At 41.5% G+C, this 23076-nt stretch overlaps 1 protein-coding gene across 1 annotated transcript; it reads left to right on the plus strand.

Moving 5' to 3' along the window:
* The first annotated feature begins 5472 nt into the window (after positions 1-5472).
* Positions 5473-21507, plus strand: perm1 (PPARGC1 and ESRR induced regulator, muscle 1). Its single transcript, XM_062965630.1, has 4 exons — positions 5473-5659; positions 9992-11729; positions 15035-15148; positions 17741-21507. The coding sequence occupies exons 2-4, from the start codon at positions 9992-9994 to the stop codon at positions 17821-17823; spliced, it is 1935 nt and encodes a 644-aa protein (XP_062821700.1). The 5' UTR covers positions 5473-5659; the 3' UTR covers positions 17824-21507.
* Positions 21508-23076: the final 1569 nt, after the last annotated feature.

Genomic DNA, 23076 nt, shown 5'->3' on the forward strand with positions numbered 1-23076 from the left:
GAGAGTCGAAGGCCAAAACATCTGGGGACCCAGAAGTTGAGGAACCACTTCGCTACAGCCTGATTGTTTGGAAGGGAGTCAGATTGGTCCTGCTCTAAGATCTGGAAAAGAGTGTTGAGTTTAGACCTCCCGTCCTTGAAACCCACTCTCCTGGAGATGCAGTCCAGTCTCTCTATCCTCAAGCGACACCTAGTGACCAGGACAGATAATATATAGCTTTGTGGTACCTCAGATCTTTTTCACACTACATAGTTAGAGCACGATGACACATCTTGAACAACCATAAAATTATAGATTTGGAAGAGACCCCAAGGGCTATCCAATTTAATCCTGTGAAGATCCTGGACATATGTGTTGTCAAAAGCTTTGATGGCCAGGATCACAGGGTTGTTGTATGTTTTCCGGGCTGTATGGCCATGTTTTAGAAGTATTCTCTCCTGACATTTCACCCACATCTATGGCAATCATCCTCAGAGGTTCCCAGGCAGGAAGCAGCCAAGCCTTGAAGTTGCGAGGCTATTCAATGCCAATCAAGGTGCTCAACCGCAGCACTCCAACAGACAAGAGTAATTTCTTCTCACCCTGGACATTTCACAGATATATAAACCCTATTTGCCTAGGTTGCTGTGAGTTTTCTGGACAGCAATTTATTGTCCAGAAAATAAGGTTTTATTTATTATTGTATGGACAATAATAAATAAAACCTTATTTATAACCTGCCTCTATCTCCCCAAGGGGACTTGGAGCAAACCAACAAATTAAAACAAAACATAATAACAGCATTTATAGTTAAAACAATAAAAACATTCACAACATACATCAGTGGGTGTCAGGACAAAAGGTGGAACTACAGTAGAGTCTCACTTATCCAACACTCGCTCAACCAACATTCTGGATTATCCAACGCATTTTTTGTAGTCAATGTTTTCAATACATCGTGATATTTTGGTGCTAAATTCGTAAATACAGTAATTATAACATAACATAACTGTGTATTGAACTACTTTTCCTGTCAAATTTGTTGTATAACATGATGTTTGGGTGCTTAATTTGTAAAATCATAACCTAATTTGATGTTTAATAGGCTTTTCCTTAATCCCTCCTTATTATCCAACATATTCACTTGTCCAACATTCTGCTGGCCCGTTTAGCTTGGATAAGTGAGACTCTACTGTATTACAATAACAGCTTTGTGGTACCTCAGGTCTTTTTCACACTAGATAATTAGAACACAAGGACACATCTTTAACAACCATAATATTATAGATTTGGAAGAGACCCCAAAGGCTATCCAATTTAACTCTGTGAAGATCCTGGACAAAGTCATTTCAAAGCCCAAGAATTCCCATACTCAACAGTGGTCCTTGTATGCAAGAGAGGTTGTCTTTCTGCCTCTTGGCCAGCAGATGACAGCCTTTAGCCAGCAGTTGCTCAAAGTTTTTATTGCTGAGCAAGCGTCAAAACTTTTTTTCCTCATGTCAGGAGCAACTTGAGTCGCTTCTGGAGTGAGAGAATTGGCCATCTGCAAGGACATTGCCCAGGGGACACCCGGGATGCCCGGATGTTTTGATGTTTTTACCATCCTTGTGGGAGGCTTCTCTCATGTCCCCACATGGAGCTGGAGCTGATAGAGGGAGCTCATCCACACTCTCCCCAGGTGGGATTCGAACCTGGCAGCTTTCAGGTCAGCAACCCAACCTTCAAGTCACTTAGTCCACTACGCCATCTGAACTAAACTGGGTTCTACAGGCCAATGGAGACTCCACCACAGACATCAAAAGACCAAGAGCAAGCCATGAGAGGAAAGACAAAGATAAAATGAAACCATCTATATATATAAAAGGGTAATGAAATTTCGGCCTAGGACAAAACAACAAAACTACACATCCCAGAAACACTAAACTTGGCAGCACAACGCCTCGTCCATGCCTCTCCATTCCCTAAAATCCTAATTAGAGGGAGAGGAATAATTGTTTTTATCCAATTGCTGCCAGTTAGAAGGCTAAGCTCCACCCACTTGGTCTCCTAGCACCCCACTCAGCCCAGGGGACAGGCAGAGTTAGGCCTCACTTAGGCCTCTTCCACACTGCCTATAAAATACAGATTATCTGATTTGAACTGGATTATATGGCAGTATAGACTCAAGGCCCTTCCACACAGCTATATGACCCATTTATAATCTTATATTATCTGCTTTGAACTGGATTATCTTGACTCCACACTGCCATATAATCCACTTCAGTGTGCAGTCGGACACAACTGGACTTAATGTCAGGAGAAAACCTTTATCCTTTACCTTAACTACCACCAATTCCTCAATACTTTATTTCCCATACCACCAGACTTCGCCACAGCAACGCGTGGCCGGGCACAGCTAGTATCTTATAATAATAAACATTAATAAACTTTATTTGTATCCTGCCTTGTCTCCCCAATGGAGACAACATATAACGGCAAATATTCAATGCTGTATAATACAACCTTCCCTATTGTATCATTATCTTAAGGAAAAGATGGATCATCATGATTCAAAGGTTCCAAACACCATTACACGATTAAAAAACTCAAAAATCAGAACAATAAGAAGCAACACTCTGAAAACAAAGGAGTTCCAGACATGAATCAACCAGGGGCAGCTAACGACTCTGAACAAAGGATGCCCCCAGGCAGAAAGAAGCCAGGAGATGAAGCTATTCAATGCTAATTAAGGTGATTACCTACAACATTCACACTGGCCTCCAACTGACAAGAGTTCTTCTCTCATCCTGGACTTTCCATAGATATATATAAACCTTTCTTGCTTAGTTTCTCCATCCCTCACAACCTGTGAGGATGCCTGCAAGAGATGTGGGCGAAACGTCAGGAGATAATACTTCTGGAACATGGCCATACAGCCCAGAAAACATACAACAACCCCAAACACCAGTACAGCTTTGTAGTCCTAACATCCCAAAGCTGGCTGTATATGTTGCACATTTTCCACCCCTGTTTTAATTTCACTCTGGATCTGGTTAGATTAGAATGGCGATCTCTAAGATACCAATAATATTTCCCATTTAAATGGATGGATATGAACAGGAAGTAACACACTGGCATCCCAGCACTGATGTAACATTTCATATGCAGATGCAATAGAGTCAGGAGACATATGCCCTGCATTCAATGACTGAACTATGGATGTATGTCTGGACATGAATTGCATGGGGAAATGAATGGCAACAGTGATGTTTCTGTTCCTGTGAAAGAGTAGGCTAAGCACAACCTGTGGATCTGGCTGTGTCCTCTTGACAGCATGCAAATCCATGGCTGGTTTTGATGGTCGGGACTCCAGCCTTGGGGCTCAAAGAAATCCCTTGCTCCCTAGAGGGAGCAAACATAGACTCAAATTAATATGCATAGCTTTAAGGCCTCCTTTCTGATGACAAAGTGGGGTCAGTGGCAGGGCCGGCCCAAGGTAATTTTCAAGTATAGGCGAACAGAATTTTGCCCCCCTCCCAAACCAATCACTGAAAAATAAAAGCGTTGGATAATGAGGGATTAAAGCAGGGGTCCCCAAACTAAGGCCCGAGGGCCGGATGCGGCCCTCCAAGGTCATTTACCTGGGCCCTGCCCTCAGTTTTATAATATAATATTTTTATATCATTTAAAATAATATATTGTATTTACATATAACATTGATAATAATATTATAATGTTATACAATATAATACTAATACAAATACCATATAATAATATTAATTATATGTTATGTATTACCTCTATATTACAGTATAGTGGTATAGTAATATATAATGCTAATATTGTGCTATGCTAATAATATAATATATTGTATGTACATACAGCTGCTCTGAGTCCTCTTCAGGGTGAGAAGGGCGGGATATAAATGTAATAAATAAATGTAGTAAATGAATAAATAAATAATTTTAGACTTAGGCTCGCCCAAAGTCTGAAATGACTTGAAGGCACACAACAACAACAATCCTAATTCACTGGACTATCTCATTGGCCAGAAGCAGGCCCACACTTCCCATTGAAATCCTGATAGGTTTATTCTGGTTACAATTGTTTTCATTTTTAAATATTGTATTGTTCTTTCATTGTTGTTGTTGTTGTTTTGCACTACAAATAAGACATGTGCAGTGTGCATAGGAATTTGTTCGGGGTTTTTTTCCAAATGATAATTTGGCCCCTCCACAGTCTGAAAGGTAGTGGACCGGCCCTCTGCTTAAAAAGTTTGAGGACCCTTGGATTAAAGAAAAGCCTAAATAAAGAACAACACTCTGAAAAAAGAGGAAATCCAGACACGAAACAATCAGGGCATCATATACATAATAATGTTAACAATAATACAAATAATAATACAACTGATGATCAAATTCTGTCAGCTGTAGTGGCACACAGTCGCAACTTACAGAGTATAAAAATTTATAGACTGCAATCATCCAGATTTAATTGCTACACAGAGCAGTTTTCAGTATAAAACATATATCAGACATATATCAACCAGACTCCAACGAAAGTATGTTAGCGGCACAGTATGTGTACATTCAGTCTCTTCAAAATGGCATGTAATATGCTGTAGCACTCAATACATCAGTGTACAAATCAATTGGCTCAAACCTGGCTCGGAGTCAAAACAAATCAAAGTCTCTGTAGTCTTGGAGTAGTTCTATAGGACTCCTCAGAGTGTAAATGCAGTCAATTAGCCGTAGCTTCAGTTTGTGACAAATGTTGCAGTTCCCAGCCAGGAAGCCCAGTCAAATAGATGTTATTTTAGAGTGGCTGGCTGTGAGCTGTTTACATAAGCCGTTTACTACTGGTTCCCAGGTTTACTCCAGTTTGTTAACCCTTCAGACGGCTAATTGACTGCATTTACACTCTGAGGGGTCCTATAGAACTACTCCAACATTCACACTAGCTTCAAACAGGCAAGAGCTCTTTCTCCCACCCTGGATATATAAACCCCACTTACCTAGATTCCAACAGACCTCAGAACCTCTGAGGATGCCTGTCATGGATGTGAGTGAAACGTCAGGAGAGAATGCTTCTGGAACATGGCCAGACAGCCCGGAGACCTGGCCTCGAGGAAGGGAGGAGAAGGAAGGCGTTCGCCGCTTTGGGGAGCCGAGAAGCCGCGCTTCTGCTCTGCAAAGTGGTGAACGCCTTCCTGGCGAGAAGGAAGGCATTTGTCGCTCTGGGGAGCAGAGAAGCGGCGTTTCTCTGCTCCCCAAAGCAATGACCTCCTTCCTTGCGGAGGCAGGCGTGGTGGCAGAGGCAGCCATTGCCTCAATGGTGTCCCCTACAGGATGGCACCACAGGCAACTGCCTGGTTTGCCTCGCAGTTGAACCGCCCCTAGTCAGTGGTTGAGCAGGTAAAAAGATGCTGACCTTGGGCAACAAGGGCACGCACAGTGGCTGCTTTCGTGGGTCTATGGCAGGGCAGTTTGCTTTCTATTTCTGTAGAAGCCCTTTGCATTTATAGAATTTCATGTGACAGGTTGGGAAGGAAGGGGGCTATTTTTGGCTTGTGAAAGCAGGCTCTCCAAGCACTCGCTGCCAGTGCTCGTGGTGCCAAGGGCGATGGGCACAGCACCATGACAAGTCGGGGGGATTTTGCTGCGCCAGCATGGCCCCATCTCCGGCCTAGGCTGCTTGCAAGGTAGGAACTACAGCCAACTTGCCCTTAACATTGTGTTTTCCTCTTCTCCCCTCTCCCCTTATCACTTATTGCCTCCATAGTTTGGAGGAGACCATGGCATGGCAGAAATGCTCCAAAAAGGTTACCCCACTCCTTGGGTAATCCAAATGGTTGTGACATGGAGATATAATACTCATATTATACCAAAATATTATTATAATATATTGTATATACATATAATATTGATAATAATATTATGGTGTAGTACAATATAATAATAATAATAATAATAATAATAATAATAATAATAATAATCTATTATAATAGTATAATTATATTACATATACAGTAGAGTCTCACTTATCCAACATAAACGGGCCAGCAGAACATTGGATAAGCGAATATGTTTGATAATAAGGAGAGATTAAGGAAAAGCCTATTAAACATCAAATTAGGTTATGATTTTACAAATTAAGCGCCAAAACATCATGTTATACAACAAATTTGACAGAAAAAGTAGTTCAATATGCAGTCATGTTATGTAGTAATTACTGTATTTACGAATTTAGCACCAAAATATCACGATATATTGAAAACATTGACTACAAAAATGCGTTGGATAATGCAGAATGTTGGATAAGCGAGTCTTGGAGAAGTGAGACTCTACTGTATTACTAATAATAATGCAATATAGTCGTATAGTACAATATAATAATATATAATGCTTATATAGTGCTTATATTGTGCTATACTAATAATATAATATATTGTATGTACAGTAATACTCATACTATACTAATATTATAATATATTGTATATACATATAATATTGATAATAATATGATGTAATACAATGTAATAATAATAATACTCCATTACAATTGTACATTTATATCACATGTAATATTACTATAGTACAATATAATAATATATAATGCTTATATAGTGCTTATATTGTGCTATACTAATAATATAATTTATTGTATGTATATATAACTTGTAAGCCGCCCTGAGTCCCCTTTGGGGTGAAAAGGGTGGGATATAAATGTCGCTAATAAAAATAAAATAATAGTATTGCCAAGGATATAAACAAATCCCTGATACTAAAGGAAGGGGAGAGAATTAGAACAGCCACTGGCATTTCTGTAGCCTGGGGTACTCGCTGGACACAAGGACAAGGCCTTGAAGGTCATGTTGTCACCAATGCCTGTTTACTAACAAGATGCCTAGCAAGATGAGTGGTGGCAAGGTGCATTTTGTGGCAGCAAAAAGATCCCAGGCCACGTAACAGGTCTTTTCCTAGGTCCAATCTTATATTAAACACTCCACAATCTCTATGAGAAAGGACAAAGCCACCCAGAATTCAGGCTGGGAACAGGCTTGGGGCTATCTCAGGTGTTCCTTCAAAGATGGCAATTCAGTGCTGCCTTCAAGAATGGAGAAAGGGAGAATTAAACTTCAAAGATAGTCCTGGACTGGATTAACTTGCTCACTGTCTTTGGTGTCTCCTTGTATTTACAAAGTTCTGCCTCTTGCATAACTAATCCTAGCTACTGTTTTTTGATCATGCTAAAGTTATCTCTCTCTATACAGTAGAGTCTCACTAATCCAAGCTAAACGGGCCGGCAGAAGCTTGGATAAGCGAATATCTTGGATTATAAGGACTGATCAAGGAAAAGCCTATTAAACATCAAATTAGGTTATGATTTTACAAATTAAGCACCAAAACTTCAAGTTATACAACAAATTTGACAGAAAAAGTAGTTCAATATGCAGTAATGTTATGTTGTAATTACTGTATTTACGAATTTAGCACCAAAATATCACGATATATTGGAAACATTGACTACAAAAATGGCTTGGATTATCCAGAGGCTTGGATAAGCGAGGCTTGGATTAGTGAGACTCTACTGTATATATATATATGTGTGTGTGTGTGTGTGTGTATAAATATATATATGTATATATAATAAAAAGGTAAATGTTTCCCCTGACATTAAGTCTAGTCATGTCTCCTACTCCGGGGGTTGGTGGTTATCTCCGTTTCTAAGCCAAAGAGCTGGCGTTGTCTGTAGACGCCTCCAAAGTCACGTGGCCAGCATGACTGCATGGAGTGCTGTTACCTATTAATCTACTCACATTTGCATGTTTTCAAACTGCTAGGTTGTCAGAAGCTGGGGCTAACAGTGGAAGCTCACTCCGCTCCCCGGATTCGAATCACCACCTTTGTGGTCAGCAAGTTCAGCAGCTCAGTGGTTTTACCTGCTGTGCCACCAGGGGCTCCATATATATGGGGGTTATCCAGAAAGTAGATTACGTTTTGGAATTAAAAATGAACAAAGAATAGGAGAAAACATTTACCATATGCAGTTGAAAGCCACACCCAAATACCACATCTCATGTAGTCGCCATTCAAATCTAGGCACTTACCATAGCGATGAAGGAGCTTTGCAACTCCTTCCCCAATAAATTCTGCCGCTTGCACCCTCAAAAAGTATAGGAGAAAACATTTACCATATGCAGTTGAAAGCCACACCCAAATACCACATCTCACGTAGTCGCCATTCAAATTTAGGCACTTACCATAGCGATGAAGGAGCTTTGCAACTCCTTCCCCACTAAATTCTGCCGCTTGCTACCTCAACCAGCCGGTCACCTTTTTCCACAGCTGCGCAGTGTCGCCAAAACGCTGCATTGCCAGCCACGCCCCTATTGTTGGAAACAAGTGGTTGAGGAAGCAAGCGGCAGAATTTAGTGGGGAAGGAGTTGCAAAGCTCCATTGCTATGGTAATATTACTCATAATATGCACCTTGCTTATCCTCATTGCAACCTCATTGTTTTTAATTTGATGTTTTAATTCTGTGTTGTGTTTTTTCGCCTATTATGTATATTTTATTATTGGTTTTTGTTGTCCTTTGATGTTTCATATTTTATCATCGCTTGTATTTTGATTTTGCTGTAAGCTGCCCTGAGTCCCCTTCGGGAGAGCTGGAGGTTGGATATAAATAAACTACTTCTTCTTCTTCTTCTTCTTCTTCTTCTTCTTCTTATTATTATTATTATTATTATTATTATGGTAAGTGCTTAGATTTGAATGGTGACTACGTGAGATGTGGTATTTGGGTGTGGCTTTCAACTGCATATGGTAAATGTTTTCTCCTATACTTTGTTCATTTTTAATTCCAAAACGTAATCTACTTTCTGGATAGCCCTCGTATATATATATATATGGTTAGAAGCAACATATTGTAAGTCTCTTCTAGTGTGAGAGGATTGGCTGTCTACATAGACGTTGCCCAGGGGATCCCCGGATGTGTTAACATCCTGCTGGGAGGCGTCTCTCATGTCCCTGCAAGCTAGAGCTGACAGACGGGAGCTCACCCCGTCTTGTGGATTCGAACTTTCAAGTCCGCAGTTAAACCAGAACAAAGGTTTAGCCCATCTCACCACTGCAGCTCCTCAATATTGAGAGATACAGCAGAGTCTCACTTATCCAACACTCGCTTAGCCAACATTCTGGATTATCCAACGCATTTTTGTAGTCAATGTTTTCAATACATCATGATATTTTGGTGCTAAATTTGTAAATACAGTAATTACTATATATCGTTGCTGTGTTTTGAACTATTTTTTCCGTCAAATTTGTTGTATAACATGATGTTTTGGTGCTTAATTTGTAAAATCATAACCTAATTTGATGTTTAATAGATTTTTCCTTGATCCCTCCTTATTATCCAAGATATTTGCTTATCCAAGTTTCTGCTGGCCCTTTTAGCTTGGATAAGTGAGACTCTACTGTACTTTGTTCATTTTTAATTCCAAAACGTAATCTACTTTCTGGATAGCCCTCATATATATATATATATATATATATATATACACATACACACACGGTCAGAAGCAACATACCGTAAGTCGCTTCTAGTGTGTGAGAATTGGCTGTCTACAGAGACGTTGCCCAGGGATCCACGGATGTGTTAACATCCTGCTGGGAGGCTTCTCTCATGTCCCTGCAAGCTAGAGCTGACAGATGGGAGCTCACCCCGTCATGTGGATTCGAACCTTCTGGTCAGCAATCCAACCTTCATGTCAACAGTTCAACCAGCACAAAGGTTTAGCCCATTGCGTTAATATTGAGAGATAATTGGCAAGCAGAATTTAATAGAGTTGCATGTACAGTATATCTGTTCATTAATTTGTATTCTTTTTATTCATTCATTCTTATACATTTCCATATGCCAGGTTTACAAAGACAAAATAAATGATATTGCAAGGTAATAATGCCCTTTACTGAAATTTAGTTTTCTCCTCCTCTCACCTTCTCATGTCTTCTCTCCTTCTTTCTTTCTCAGATGGAAAACTTTGAGTACAGCATCTGGCTGAATGACCGGGACTGGGCTGAATTCTACTTGGCCTCGGAGGAATGCAGCTTGATCCCCCCAGCCTTGGCCACAGCTGACGAGCCGCTTCTCAGTGACCTTGAGGAAGGGGAACTTGAGCCGATCAGGTGGGGCGCTGTCCCGGCCCATGACACAACCAACTGCCTCTCTCGCAGGGCCCCGGATGCACACCTGCTCGCAGAAGACCTTTTGTCCGGCAGCGAGGACGAAACCGATCTGGGCTCAGTCAGCAGATTTCTGTGCCACGACAACACATCCAACACCGTTCTGTCTTCCTGGACCCAAGGAAGTCCGCTCTCCAGTGTCACTTTGAAGCATTTGGGACATCAGCTTGGGATGGCGACACCCACAGAAAATGAAGGAGACTCAGAGATGGGAAATTTGCCCAATAACTCTGACTGTTCCTCACCTATCCAAGAACGCTTGGGGAAGGAGACAATGGAAAGTCAGGATGTCTCAGTAGGGATGGATGACACAGCAAGAGAAAATGGACCTGAAACCATCTCTTTGCAGTTGCAGACATCTCAAAATGATGCCTTGCAAATGTCCTCTGCTGATAACCAATTATCAACATCAACCAATGTTGCTGAAAATTCAGAGGATGAGTTTCCTATCATCCATCCATGTTCTCCAGATGTTTCTTCACCACTTCTCACAGAACCTGAAGGAACAACGGATGCCGAGAAGAGCTCCAAGGATCTTCAGATTGTCTCGATGGCACAGCCAACACCATTCCATGAAAACCTTTTCCAAGGCTACTCAGATATAGCGAACTGGGCATCAGAGAGTCATATAGAAGGTCCTCAAGAATGGGCAAGTAATGTAGGAGAGGATGCTCTAAACAGCAAAGGTGAGAAAGAAACTGAATATTGTGACAACTCAAAAGAAAGAGACCAAGTTGGCCAAGCGAGCAGCTCTCCGTATAATAATGCGGCACTGTTTCCAGAAGGATCAGAGGGAAGCAAGTATAGAAGACCAACACAAGAACTTGATGAAACATTGGCTAGACGAAGAAAAAGTGGTGCTTCAACTATAAAGGATAATGGCAGTGGTCTTGGCATGGCTGAGTCATTTGAAAAGGAATCTCATCCCACGATTCAACGAGGTCATGGTTCTGACTTCCGAAAAGAGTTTGAACCCTTTTGTCTGACTTCACAAGACTCTCCAGAAACCCAAGAAAGTACAGGAAACATGTGGGACGGGAGGGAAAAGGAAGGACCGGTTTCATATCCCGCCACAGAGTTGCCCAGTATGTATGGTCCTGAAATGTATGAATATTTTTTCGACAAAATGGATGAAACTCAGAGGGACAAAGACACAACGCCAAAGCCGTTCCTCCTCTCCGGCCATCAGTCGACTCCATCTGATGTCACAAACTCCGCGGAGGCTGGCGACGCCATACAAATCTCTATTCCAGAAGTGTACGAATATTTTTTTGATAACAGTGCAAAGGGAAAGAGAAATTGGAGGGGGATCCTCTTGAGTTTTCCGGCCTCTGAAGCACGAAAGGCTGCAAGAGCTTTAAAAGCTCTCATAGGCAGACACATGCGTCGTGTCAAACCCCAAACCAGAAACTATGGGGAGCTGCTACGGAGAGGCTCCCAAGGAACATTGGTGCTTTTTTCACCTGCACTCCTAACTGAAGCCCAGGCAAGACCAGAAGACCTACATATGGCTGTGATGGAACCAGGTACCTCGTTTTCTTTATTATTATTAGGCGATTCTGCTTCTAACACAGTGGTTCTCAAACATTTTTTTTGGTGAATATTTTTTTATTTTATAGTGAAACATAATACATTGAAAGTGGTGGAACAATATATCAATAGAAAAGTGGGAAAGTATCAAGAGGAAAAAATAAACATAGAAATAGAGGTTTAAAAAAGACCCAAAAAAGGGGGAAAAAGAAGAAAAAACTAGTTTGTAGTGTGGTTTTCTTGTACTGATTCTTTGTCTGTTGTGCTTTGAGGATTATTATTATTATTATTGTTGTTGTTAGCGACATTTATATCTCTGTGTTTGTATAACAAGGCCGCTTTACCTCAATGGTGACTCTTCAGATATCTTTCAAGGATGGATATAGGTGACCTTAGGTATGTCACACTCTTTTTGATACAGAGAAAGGCCAAAGCAAACCTTGTCGGAAAAAAAAACGTGATGGATTGCCATGAGTTAGAAATGACTCATCACCACAACATTGTTTTCATAGTCAAAACAAAACAAGTCATACCCCAACTTCTTGGAAGTTCTAAATATTTTTTCCCACCTGGGAAGACATGGACAGCAGCAATGTTGCCTAAACTTTTGATGACACAAGCTTTCATGGGCTGAAGTCAACAACAACAACAATAATGTTTATTTTTTATTTTTATATTATTATTATTATTTTATTATGACACAGCAAACAAGATAGATATGCTGGATTTTGTATCACAAAATCACAAGTCGAACACTTCCCAAGTGTCTAGGACTGTGTGATGTATTTTCGGATGATGCGTGCAGATCCCAGCAGGGTGGCCTTTTGCAGTTGGCAGATCGTAATTTTGTCAATGTCTATTGTTTCCAAATGCCGGCTGAGATCTTTTGGCACGGCACCCAATGTGCCGATCACCACTGGGACCACCTCCACTGATTTCTGCCGGAGTCTTTGAAGTTCAATCTTGAGGTCCTGATAGCGGCTGAGTTTTTCCTGTTGTTTTTTGTCAATGCGACTGTCACCTGGGATGGCGACATCAATGATCCAAACCTTTTTCTTTCCCACAACTGTGATGTCTGGTGTGTTCCAGAACTTTGTCAGTCTGGATTCGGAAGTCCCACAGTATCTTTGCGTGCTCATTTTCCAATACCTTTGCAGGTTTGTGATCCCACCAGTTCTTTGCTGCTGGGAGGTGGTACTTGAGGCATAAGTTCAAATGAATCATTTGAGCCACATAGTTATGCCTCTGTTTGTAGTCTGTCTGTGCGATTTTCTTACAGCAGCTGAGGATATGATCCATGGTTTCGTCGGTTTCCTTGAACAGTCTGCATTTTGGGTCATCAGCTGATTTTTCGATCTTGGCCTTAATTGCATTTGTTCTGATGGCTTGCTCCTGGGCTGCAAGAATTAGGTTTTGCAACATGCCCTGAAAGTTGAAACTTTTGTTGCTCAATCCACTGAACATTTACTCAGAAATAAGCCTCCTTGAGATACTCCCAATTTAAGGGCCCATGGGATTGGACTTGCAACCCTGGGCTTGAAGTCTCAGGCACTAAAAGGACTAGAGTAAACACAGCTGATTGAACTTAGATCCAAGTGGAATTAAAACAGAGCAACAGTCAACTTTTCAGAACTTTTTCAGTACTAGCAGCAGGATGCAGACAATAGATTCTGGGTGGTTTGGACTTGATCAGCACTAGACGTTTCCAACTCTTAATTATTTAATGACAGTAGCAAAAAAAAGTCATCTCCACCCCAAATTATATGACTAAAATGAAGAAAGTTTTCTAGGTGGATACTTGGAAAGTATCTGCCACTGGATTAAGCTCCCAAACCAGTATTACTCTTAAAAGAACACAGCTATTTTGTGGAAATTGCCATTTAATCTATTCACATAGTAAAAGTGAAAATATGTATGTACAGTAGAGTCTCACTTATCCAACATAAACGGGCCGGCAGAACGTTGGATAAGCGAATATGTTGGATAATAAGGAGATATTAAGGAGAAGCCTATTAAACATCCAATTAGGTTATGATTTCCCAAATTAAGCACCAAAACATCATGTTATACAACAAATTTGGTAGAAAAAGTAGTTCAATAGGCAGTAATGCTGTGTAGTAATTACTGTATTTACGAATTTAGCACCAAAATATCATGATGTATTGAAAACATTGACTACAAAAATGTGTTGGATAATCCAGAACATTGGATAAGCGAGACTCTACTGTATTTGCCCAAGAAAAAATACTGGAGGTCTTTGGAGGGATTTATAGGAGTTGTAGTTCACCTACATTCAGAAAGCACTATGAACCCAAAACAATGCTAGATCTTCACCAAACTTGGCATTCATACCCAATACGCCCAAATTTGAATACTGAAGGGGTTTGTGGGGAATTGACTATGACATTTGTGAGTTGTAGTTCACCTACATCCGGAGACACTGATCCGCACCGAAAATAGATCGGGACCAAACTTGGCACACAGAACCCCATGACCAACTGAACTTACAATAGGAGTTTGAGAGTACTGACTCCTCATGGTGGGAGTTGTAGTTTACCCTCCAGCCAGAGAGCACACTGAACCCCACCGACAATGCATCTAGAGCAAACTTGCCCAACATCACAAACTAAGTACTGATGGAGTTTCTGGGGGTTAACCTGACATGATGTGAGTTGTAGTTCAGCTAGAGAAGGATTCATGCATTAGCATTTGAATTTTTCATGCGGCTGGCATGATAGGTGAGAAGTACTGCTTTAGGTATATACTAGCTGTACCCGGCCACGCGTTGCTGTGGCGAAGTCTGGTGGTATGGGAAATAAAGTATTGAGGAATTGGTGGTAGTTAAGGTAAAGGGTAAAGGTTTTACCTTACATTAAGTCCATTATAAATGGGTTATACAGCTGTGTGGAAGGGCCTTGAGTCTACACTGCCATATAATTCAGTTAAAATCAGATAATCTGTATTTTATAGGCAGTGTGGAAGAGGCCTAAGTGAGGCCTAACTCTGCCTGTCCCCTGGGCTGAGTGGGTTGCTAGGAGACCAAGTGGGTGGAGCTTAGCCTTCTACCTGGCAGCAATTGGATAAAAACAATTATTCCTCTCCCTCTAATTAGGACTTTATTTTTCTTTTTGTTGTATGAACGTAGAGGCATGGATGAGGGGTTGTGCTGCCAAGTTTAGTGTTTTTGGGATGTGTAGTTTTGTTGTTTTGTCCTAGGCCGAAATTACATTACTCTTTTATATATATAGAAGGTTTCATGATCTCTGCAGCAAAAATGTGTCGATTCTGTTTTGCATCCTAGAAAGACCCCTCCAGCCGGTCCTCACCCATCGGGACATGTGTCTGGGCTTTGTGGCCTTTGCTTCGTGGGCTGTGAAGACCTCCGACTTGCAGGCTCCAGATGCTTGGAAGATTGGTAAGGTATCTCAGGGCCGCTGTGTGGGAGTCGTAGCTCTCCTGGTGGGTTTGTGGGAAGGGGGTGGGTTTAAGCCTGAGAGATAGCCCAGGAATGTGGACATACTGGTTACCTCCTGAAACAAGGCCGAACAGATGCCTGGGCTGGTTTCTCTCTCTTTTCGTTATCATTCCCTGAAGACCGTCTAGGTCCTCATCCTCTTTTTATGGCCCTCCAATCTCATCCAAACACAGGAGGGAGACAGTGGGTAGCATCCTCAAAAGGTTTTGGTATATCTCACAGCAAATATAGTGTGTACACAATTTGGGAATTAAGTCCCTTCGCAATACTATTCCTCAAGTCTGTTACATATTTTGGTTCTCATGTACTTACATCTCTCAAAGGAAGATAGTATTATCTCCAACTACAAATCAGTCTCAGATCAGGAAAGCATTTCTGTGTTCTCCAATAATAGGCTATTTTATTTATTTATTTAGAGTATTCATATTCCGCCCTTCTTTCTCACCCCGAAGGGGACTCAGGGCAGATTACAATGAACACATATATGGCAAACATTCAATGCCATCAGACAAACAACATACAGTATAGACCCACACAGAGGCATTTAACATTTCCAGCTTCATGATTCCGGCCACAGGGGTAGCTTTTGCTTCACTGTCCACTAGTGACTGTACTTCCTCATTCCTTTCCGGCATGTTGCTGGCAGTTTTATGGTGTTGTAAATTGGTTAAATTAGCCTCCCGCATAAAGCGTACCTAAATTTCCTACTTGACAGATGCAACTGTCTTTCTGGCTGCATAGGTCAACACAGAGGCATTTAACATTTCCAGCTTCATGATTCCGGCCACAGGGGTAGCTGTTGCTTCACCATCCACTAGTGACTGTACTTCCTCATTCCTTTTCCGGCATGTTGCTGGCAGTTTTATTGTGTTGTAAATTGGTTAAATTAGCCTCCCGCATAAAGCGTACCTAAATTTCCTACTTGACAGATGCAACTGTCTTTCTGGCTGCATAGGTCAACACAGAGGCATTTAACATTTCCAGCTTCATGATTCCGGCCACAGGGGTAGCTGTTGCTTCACCATCCACTAGTGACTGTACTTCCTCATTCCTTTTCTGGCATGTTGCTGGCAGTTTTATTGTGTTGTAAATTAGTTAAATTAGCCTCCCGCATAAAGCGTACCTAAATTTCCTACTTGACAGATGCAACTGCCTTTCGGGCTGCATAGGTCAACAACAAGCTGGGCTATTTAATGGTCGGGGGCTTAACCTGACCTGGGCTTCGAACTCATGACCTCTCGGTCAGTAGTGATTTATTGCAGCTGGTTAGTAGCCAGTTGAGCCACAGCCCAGCCCGCTATGGCCAGGTTGGTTCTTCAAATGCTCTGCTATGGCTAAATTCTCTGGTTAAATCAATATGTTATTTGAGAATGCAGAAATGCTGGACCACTCTCGCAACCACCATGTCAGGCTACGCAGAGAAGCCACTGAAATCCTCAAGCTTCTGGACAATCTCAACAGAAAGGAGGAAACCATGAAAATGAACAAAATCTGGTTACTAGTATTAAAAAAAAACTCAAGAGGATAAATAAAGAACAACACTCAAAATACAGGAGAATTCCAGACAGGAAACCATCAGGTTCAGCTAACACCTCCCAACAAAGGATTCACCCAAGCAGGAAACAGCCAGGCTTGGAAACTGAAAGGCTATTCAGTGGTAATCAAGGAGGCCAGTTACAATATTCATACTTGCCTCAGGCAGAAAAGAAATATTTTTCCCATCCTGGACAGGTATATAAACCCCACTTGCCTAGCTTCCAACAGACCTCACAACCTCTGAGGATGCCTGCCATAGATGTGTGCAAAACATCAGGAGACAATGCTTCTGGAACGTGGTCATATAGCCATATGGCCTGGAAAACTCTCAGCAACCCAGTGATTCTGGCCATAAAAGTCTTTGACAACACAGGATTTGAGCATCGAGCTCTCAGAGCGTGAAGTGTTGTGGCCGGAAAAGAATTGAGAGCTTAGGAGGCAAAGATGCAGAGTTCAATTTTTAAAGTTACAAAAGGTTTATTTACTAAAATAATAACAACAAATAGATACATTCCAACTGACATTCAGGAGCCAGCCTAATCTAAAGCTAACTAACTCATTGAGGACTGCAGACTTGGGCAGTGTAAGTGAGTTGAATTCTTACAGGATGAAGAGTAGATCACACAGGATAGGATGCGAAATTAATCCTTCTGCGAACCGTTTTTCAACTAAGTTGCTAGTCTACATGGCTATAAAAAAACACTTGAGAATATGGAAAAGGTTGCTAAAAAAGATCTCCAGGAGCTCTGGTGCAGAGAGAGCAGGAATTTAATACATTATGCAGGAAAGGGAACAATCACAACCTGATTTATGACAGTTAAGAGATTTTTAAATATATGCAGGATCCAGGACTTTGAGTGCTTTGACGTAGAATTGTGAAAAAAAGAAGGGAGTGTGGAGAATATGAATAGTTTTAGCACAGAAGAGACTAGGTTGCCTAATTTCCCATTCTTTGCTACATCCACCTGAGCTGTGGGCACAACTCTTTCCCCGCAGTGTTGCTGGCAAACTTTGGCACCCTTTCGGCCATCCGCTACTTCAGGAGGCAAGTCATCATAGAAGGACAACACGCAACGTAAGACACACAAGGCAATCCCAGCCATTCAGTGGTGGGTGAATGGGGACGGTTTTGAAAGCACTGTCTCTGGAAGCACGGAAGCAGTACTCTTTGGTGTGATGACGAAAGAGGAAAAGATATGAGAATGAATTCGAAGGGTCCCAAAGAAATTACATTTCTTTTCCATCATGGTTGATGCCACACAGTCAAGGAGGCCTTGAGTCCAAAAGCATCTCTCTAGTCTGAGAGTCTCTGTAGTCTGTTTCAACGAACTTCTAAACTTCTAAACATACATCTTCTACAGTCTTTCTAAAATGGAGTCTGAGTCCTGAACAAGCCCAGATCTGATCACATGGTTTGCAGCCCCTCCCACAACAAAGAGTTAAGGAAAACCGCACACCAATACACACATATGCAATACATAAAAGGGTAATGAAATTTCGGCCTAGGACAAAACAACAAAACTAAATGTCCCAGAAACACTAAACTTGGCAGCACAACCCCTCATCCATGCCTCTACGTTCATACAACAAAAAGAAAAGAAAAATGAAGTCCTAATTAGAGGGAGAGGAATAATTGTTTTTATCCCATTGCTGCCAGTTAGAAGGCTAAGCTCCGCCCACTTGGTCTCCTAGCAACCCACTCAGCCCAGGGGACAGGCAGAGTTAGGCCTCACTTAGGCCTCTTCCACAGATTATCTAATTTGCACTGGATTATATGGCAGTGTAGACTCAAGGCCCTCCCACATAGCTATATAACCCATTTATAATCTTATTTTTTTCTGCTTTGAACTGGATTATCTTGACTATTTCCCATACCACCATACTTTGCCACAGCAACGCGTGGCCGGGCACAGCTAGTGTACAATATAATAAACAATCTGAATTATATATATAACACATAACTAGTAGAGGCTTGAAGAAGGTTGTTATTTCCATCATGGTTGATGCCACACAGTCAAGGAGGCACTGAGCTACAGTCCAAAGCATCTCTTTGGTCTGAGAGTCTCTGTCGTCTGTTTCAACGAAATTCTAAATTGTACTGTTTCTACTGAAGTCTCTAAGCATACATCTTCTACAGTCTTTCTAAAATGGAGTCTGAGTCCTGCACAAGCCCAGATCTGGTCATGGTTTTTGCAGCCCCTCCCACAACAAAGAGTTAAGGAAAACTGCACACCAATACATACATATACAATACAGTAAGCAAACTGAATTATATATATAACACATAACTAGTAGATGCTTGAAGAAGGTTGCTATTTCCATCATGGTCGATGCCACTGAGCTCCAATCCAAAGTCCAAAGCATCTCTTTGGTCTGAGAGTCTCTGTCGTCTGTTTCAACGAACTTCGAAATTGTACGGTTTCTACTGAAATCTCTAAGCATACATCGTCTACAGTCTTTCTAAAATGGAGTCTGAGTCCTGAACAAGCCCAGATCTGGTCGTGTGGTCTGCAGCCTCTCCCACAACAAAGAGTTAAAGAAAACTGCACACCAATACACACATATACAATACAGTAAGCAATCTCAATTATATACATAACACATAACTAGTAGAGACTTGAAGAAGGTTGGTATTTCCATCATGGCCGATGCCACAAGTTAAGGAAGCACTGAGCTCCAGTCCAAAGTCCAAAGCATCTTTTTGTCATCTGTTTCAACTAACTTCTAAATTGTACTGTTTCTACTGAAGTCTCTAAGCATACATCTTCTACAGTCTTTCTAAAATGGAGTCTGAGTCCTGAACAAGCCCAGATCTGGCCATGGTTTTTGCAGCCCCTCCCACAACAAAGAGTTAAGGAAAACTGCACACCAATACACACATATACAATACAGTAAGCAATCTCAATTATATACATAACACATAACTAGTAGAGACTTGAAGAAGGTTGGTATTTCCATCATGGCCGATGCCACAAGTTAAGGAAGCACTGAGCTCCAGTCCAAAGTCCAAAGCATCTTTTTGTCATCTGTTTCAACTAACTTCTAAATTGTACTGTTTCTACTGAAGTCTCTAAGCATACATCTTCTACAGTCTTTCTAAAATGGAGTCTGAGTCCTGAACAAGCCCAGATCTGGTCATGGTTTTTGCAGCCCCTCCCACAACAAAGATTTAAGAAAATTGCACACCAATATACACATATACAATGCAGTAAGCAATCCGAATTATATACATAACACATAACAAGTAGATGCCTGAAGAAGGTTGCTATTTCCAACGTTTCCATCATGGTTGATGCCACACAGTCAGGGAGGCATTGAGCTCCAAGCCTCTCTTTTTTTTCTATCATGGCCAAGAACTTATCTCCAACTCGAGGGAGAAGATGGACTATAAATAAATAAATCAAGTATGATGTGATAGGTAGTTAGAAAGCTGTGTGATAGACCTGATGGTTACAGGGTAAAACTGGAAGATTTTACCCAATTATTACTTTTTAAAAAAGGATGCAACAAGGATTTGGAAGTGAGTTTCGTGGAGTTTTAGAAATAGGGCAAAGCACTAGAAGGACATCCTGACCGAACTGAACAGGTTACTTTCAACGACCAAGTGAAGATAGGGGCAAGGAGGGCTGGATTGCAATCTATCGGGGGTGATTTGATTGTGTTTTCCCTGCATGGCAGGGGGTTGGACTAGATGGCCCATGTGGTTTCTTCCAACTATTATTCTATGAGGATGAGAGGTTAATATTGACAGCACCCATATGTTTAAATGAACGCTTAGAAAAGAAGACCAAAGTGAAATGAATGAATGTATCAGTGGAGGACAGAAGCATAAAATGGAAGAGGAAGGTTTCAGAGTTGCTCCAAATGGAAATAATCTGAACCATTTAGACGACATCTAGTCAGTTTCTATACAAGAGTGAGCAAACAGACATATTTATGTTTTGAAATACTAGTACATGTCGTTCTGGTCATCCTTTCGACACAAAGTCCCATCCTTCTCAGCAGAACTATATGAGAGCATGATTTTGACAGAGCACATACGAGGGCTATCCAGAAAGTAGGTTACGTTTTTGATTTTAAAAAGGACAAAGTATAGGATAAATCATTTACCATATGCAGCTGAAAGACACATCCCAAAACTACAATCTCATGTAATCCCTATTGAAATTTAGCCACACTTCATATAGATAAATGAGTTTGAAAAGTACTGCCCCAGTAAATTCCCTGCTTGTGTCCTCAGCTCTTCCCCCTTCTCCCTTCCTGCAGCATAGCCAAAAGGCTGTGCTGCCAGCCACGCCCCCATTGTTGGAAACGGAGAAGAGAGGTGGCAAATTTACTGGAGCAGTACTTTTCAAACTCATGTATCTATATGAAACGTGCCTACATTTCAATGGGGATTACACGAGATTGTAGTATTGGAATGTGTCTTTCAGCTGCATATGGTAAATGATTTATCCTATACTTTGTCCTTTTTGAAATCCAAAACGTAACCTACTTTCTGGATAGCCCTCGTAGATCCTTTCCATATAGTACAAACTTGACTAACTAAAACTGTTGGATTTTTGGATTGTTACTGTGGCATGCAAGCGTTGTGAGGAACTCTTTGAGATATGCTCAAATCCATCATTTTCTGCCTGGCGTTGCTAAATAAAGTTTGCTCCCAGGATGGGCAAGAAAACTCCTATAGACACAAGCTTGTCTGATGAAAAGTTCTCAAAAAGTTAACATAGAAAGTCTGTTAGGTCAATAAAAATTACCACTTGTTTTGTGTTTGTGTGGAATCTTTTTAAAAATGGTGTCTTTCTGTTCCTTACTCTTATGCGTCTTCAGGAATGTAAACACTGAGGTATTTTGATTCAATGGGCTCACCTCAAATAAAACTTAACCAGAGATAAGATGGTAACCACTATCTTCATTACAAGATCCAGGTGACACATCTGTCTCAAAAGAATGGGAAATGGATGAAACGAGTATCTGAAGCCCCGGCCAGCAAATGGAAACAAAACCCCTGAGTTTCTGCTGAGTTTGTTGGAACAGAAAAGATTCAGTGGAAAGCAACCCGTTCTAGCTTGCCTGGAAGCCATATATTAATCTCTTTTGCCTTTTAGAGAGACATTGATGGCTCTCTGGGTTCCATCTAAAATATTGTGGGTTTTAGCCACAATTTCTGGAAAGATAGGAATAAAATCCAAAGATGAAACACAGCGTTAACTACATGCACTCCCCTGTCCTACTTTCATACTTTCCTAGATTTTCTGTTTTTCCTCCACCACAGACACCCCAGTGTTTCTGACTCTCTCCATTGGTGTGGAATTTGCATGACTCCGCCCACTATCTCTGATTTGGGGGAGTTGTAGTGCACCTACATCCAGAACCCAAAAACCAATGGATCTGGACCAAACTTGGCACACATACCCGATATGCCGAAATTTGATTACTGGAGTGGTTTGGCAGGACAGATCTTCCTTTCTGGGAGTTGTAGTTCACCCACAACCAGAGAAACAGTGACCTACATTGATGACGGACTCGGACCAAACTTGGCACACAGAACCCCCATGACTAACTCAATCTACTGGAGGGGTTTGAGGGGACTGACTCACCATAGTGGGAGTTGTAGTGCACCCTACAGCCAGAGAGCACACTGAACCCCAGTGAAGATGCATCTTAGAGCAATCTTGCCCAACATAACACACTTTAAGTACTGATGGAGTTTTTAGCATGATGTGAGTTGTAGTTGTGCATTTTGTACAATTAAAAATTTAATTGTCAAATAACCCAGGCAATTCTGGGTACCAAAGCTAGTATAGTAAAGGTAAAGGTTTCCACTGACGTTAAGTCCCGTTGTGACCGACTCTGGGGATTGGTGCTTATCTCCATTTCTAAGCAGAAGAGCCGGCGTTGTCCATAGACACCTCCAATGTCATGTAGCTGACATGACTGCATGGAGCGCGGTTACCTTCCCACCAGAGCAGTACCTATTGATCTACTCAGACTCTGGGGGTTGGTGCTCATCTCCATTTCTAAGCCGAAGAGCCGGCGTTGTCCGTAGACACCTCCAAGGTCATGTGGCCACAGGCATGACTGCATGGAGCGCTGTTACCTTCCCACCGGAGCAGTACCTATTGATCTACTCACACTCTGGGGGTTGGTGCTCATCTCCATTTCTAAGACAAAGAGCCGGCGTTGTCCATAGACAACTCCATAGTAATATGGCCATTGGCATGACTGCATGGAGCGCGGTTACCTTCCTGCCAGAGCAGTACCTATTGATCTACTCACATTGGTATGTTTTCGAACTGCTAGGTTGGCAGGAGCTGGGGCTAACAGCGGGC

This window comes from Anolis carolinensis, unplaced genomic scaffold, assembly GCF_035594765.1.
Source record: "Anolis carolinensis isolate JA03-04 unplaced genomic scaffold, rAnoCar3.1.pri scaffold_15, whole genome shotgun sequence".
NCBI lineage: Eukaryota > Metazoa > Chordata > Lepidosauria > Squamata > Dactyloidae > Anolis > Anolis carolinensis.